This window comes from Eurypyga helias, unplaced genomic scaffold (genome assembly GCF_000690775.1).
Source record: "Eurypyga helias isolate BGI_N326 unplaced genomic scaffold, ASM69077v1 scaffold22269, whole genome shotgun sequence".
Classification (NCBI taxonomy): Eukaryota; Metazoa; Chordata; class Aves; order Eurypygiformes; family Eurypygidae; genus Eurypyga; species Eurypyga helias.
This window is the reverse complement of record NW_010273069.1, coordinates 3,901-6,469: the sequence shown is the minus strand read 5'-3', so window position 1 is coordinate 6,469 and position 2,569 is coordinate 3,901. Positions and strand designations below refer to the sequence as shown.

General features: G+C 50.0%; 1 protein-coding gene across 1 annotated transcript in view; it reads left to right on the top strand.

Moving 5' to 3' along the window:
* UHRF1 (ubiquitin-like with PHD and ring finger domains 1) overlaps window positions 1-2,144 on the top strand; it is a gene marked incomplete at its 5' end in the record, with an annotated part of 6,973 nt that extends 4,829 nt beyond the window's left edge. The window contains 5 exons of the mRNA XM_010159353.1: window positions 68-205; window positions 582-693; window positions 812-969; window positions 1,275-1,373; window positions 1,998-2,144. Of these exons, the coding sequence (XP_010157655.1) occupies window positions 68-205; window positions 582-693; window positions 812-969; window positions 1,275-1,373; window positions 1,998-2,144 (654 nt within the window). The remainder of the gene's footprint in view (window positions 1-67; window positions 206-581; window positions 694-811; window positions 970-1,274; window positions 1,374-1,997) is intronic.
* Window positions 2,145-2,569: the final 425 nt, after the last annotated feature.

The following is a 2,569-nucleotide window of genomic DNA, read 5'->3' as shown; positions in this document are numbered from 1 at the left end:
GAAAGAGAATCTGGTGGTGGCCAAGGGGTTTTGCAGCGTGTGATGGACTTGTGTCTGACTCTTTCAGGTTGTGAAATACTGGCCCGAGACAGGGAAATCTGGATTTTTAGTGTGGCGTTACTTGCTTCGGAGGGATGATGAAGAACCTGCTCCTTGGACCAAAGAAGGAAAGGATAGGATGAAAAAGCTTGGGCTAACGATGCAGGTACCCTTGGAATGCTGTCGTGGTTCCCCCGGACAATGACCTTGGTGGATAGGGGGAATCTTCCCACTGTACATTCGTACTGAGGATGATCCTTGCATATGAGTAGAGGCAACCCCCTGTAGACTGAGAGGGGAACAAGTGCTTTTAGTCTTGTGGGTGGTTTGGTTTCTGTCTACATCAGGAGGCTGAACAGACAAAACTCTCTTTACAGGGTTTCTGTAGCCTGAGTAAGAGCTCTGCAAGAGCAGGGTCTGGCCCTTAAAACAGTGCGCCCCTGGAGTGCTTCTCCAGAGGCTGTTTTTCCCAGCCCTGATAATCCGTAAGTCTGAACTGGCGTCTTTGCATTGGATGCTTTTTGGTTTGTGTTTTCCTGTAGTATCCTGAAGGGTATTTGGAAGCTGTTGCAAACAAAGATAAGGAAAAAGAAAATAATGGAGACGACAAGTTTGATACCCCAGGGAAAGGAAAGAGGAAAAGGAAATCAGCAGGTTTGTGGAGTAGGCAAGTGGATATAGAAAGCCTCGTTTGTAGGTTTTTGTGCGTTTTACCTAGTTCCTCTTTTCTGGTGGTTTAGCCCGTTTAAAAAGTCACTGTGCTTTCTTTCAGGTGGGGAGGAAAAACCACTCGCCTCTCCTGCAGGGACTCCAAAGAAAACTAAAGTTGAGCCATACAAGCTGACAACCCAGCAAAAATCTCTCATAAAAAGCGATGAAGCCAATGAAAAACTGTGGAATGAAGTACTAGAAGCTCTCAAAGATGGACCGGTAGGTGATGCCTTTCTCCCAGGAACAGTGGCAGCTGGTGGTGCTGTCCCTAGCCACCAGCCTCTCGGCTGCATCACGGACCTATAGTGCTGCCCTAGTGCAGCCACCCACAGCGCAGTTGTAACGCTGTTTGGGGTCAGTAAGAAGACAGTTACCGCAGCTCGTTGAACGTGACTGTCTCTCCCTTGTGAAGCTCTGTAGAAACGTTCTACGACTGCAGTAATCCCCTGTATTTAATGGGGGGGAGTGGGGGTGGCTGTATCTTTCAGAGTAGCACTAAGTTGATTCAAATGTTCTCGTTACAGAAATTTCTAAACAAAGTCGAAGAGGCCTTCCTGTGTATTTGCTGTCAGGAGGTCGTGTTTCGGCCAGTCACGACCGTGTGCCAGCACAATGTCTGCAAGGTGCGTAGCCGAGGCAACCCCTCTGCTGAGCCAGCGAGTCTTGAGCTGGCTCGTTTGGTGGCGAGAGGTGGGGGCCTGGGTCTGTGTTCGGGGGTTTGCCAGTAGTTAGTGGGCGAGCACAAGTCAGGTTCAGACGTTAAAACGTTGTGATTTGGTACAAGCGCTTTGGCACTGAGAAGTCTGCGCTTGAGGGGAAGTTGTGCTATGGTACTGCTGCTATCTGATCCTTCCAGGAGATGAGGAGAGCGTCTCTGCGGGCTCAGCGGTGCTGCTCAGTGACACCGGTACAGCCTCTGCGGGGCTCGGGTGTCTTGTCTGAGTGATGTGAAGTGGTTTTGCTCCACCAGCTGCAGGGGAGTTCTTGATCTTCAGAGATGTCACCGAATGACACGTCTCCCGTACACCTAAATACAGTGTCCGTGACAGGCTCCGTGCCCCGCTGCTGTGCGGAAGGAAGGCGCCTTCCCTCCCGCCGCCAGCCCCGCGCCGCGCTCTGCCTCTCGCCCCTTCTCAACGCCTGGGCCAACTAGGGCACAGGAGCAGCCTCACCCTCCGCTGGGGCTTGGGGGAGTAAGCTGAATGCGCCTCTCTTTCCTGACCAGTTGTTACTCTGTCCTCCCCCAGGACTGTCTGGACAGATCCTTCAAAGCCGACGTGTACAGCTGCCCGGCCTGCCGCTACGACCTCGGCAAAAGCTACACCATGCAAGTGAACGAGACGCTGCAGAGCGTCCTGACTCAGCTCTTCCCCGGCTACGGCAACGGGCGGTGATTCTGTAAAGCACTTCTGATCGAACAAAAAAAACTTACTCTTGAGTTTTCAGTGGGCTTAATTTTTGAAAAAAGAAAAAAAAAAAAGGTAGTTTGTTTGCCCAGACCCCTAAAAATTTTGAGGTCTTCCTTGTTTTTAAAAAAAACTATAAACTTCAAGAATTATCGTTCTGTACGTTCATGGGTTTTGTTTCTCTTCTGAATGCTGAACTTTGCATCCCCCCTCCTCCCCCAAACTGCCATTCATCAGCACAGAATTCAGTTTTGGTTTAAGGGATTTCCAAAGTGCTTCCGGTAAGGCTGCTAACAATTACGAAAGTTCTCAGTGTCCCCCTTGCCCTCTTTTTTTTTTTTTTTTTGGTATCTTTATTCCTGAAAATGGCTTGGTTGCTAGAACAATCTTCAATCTCTGGGGATGTGGCCGCA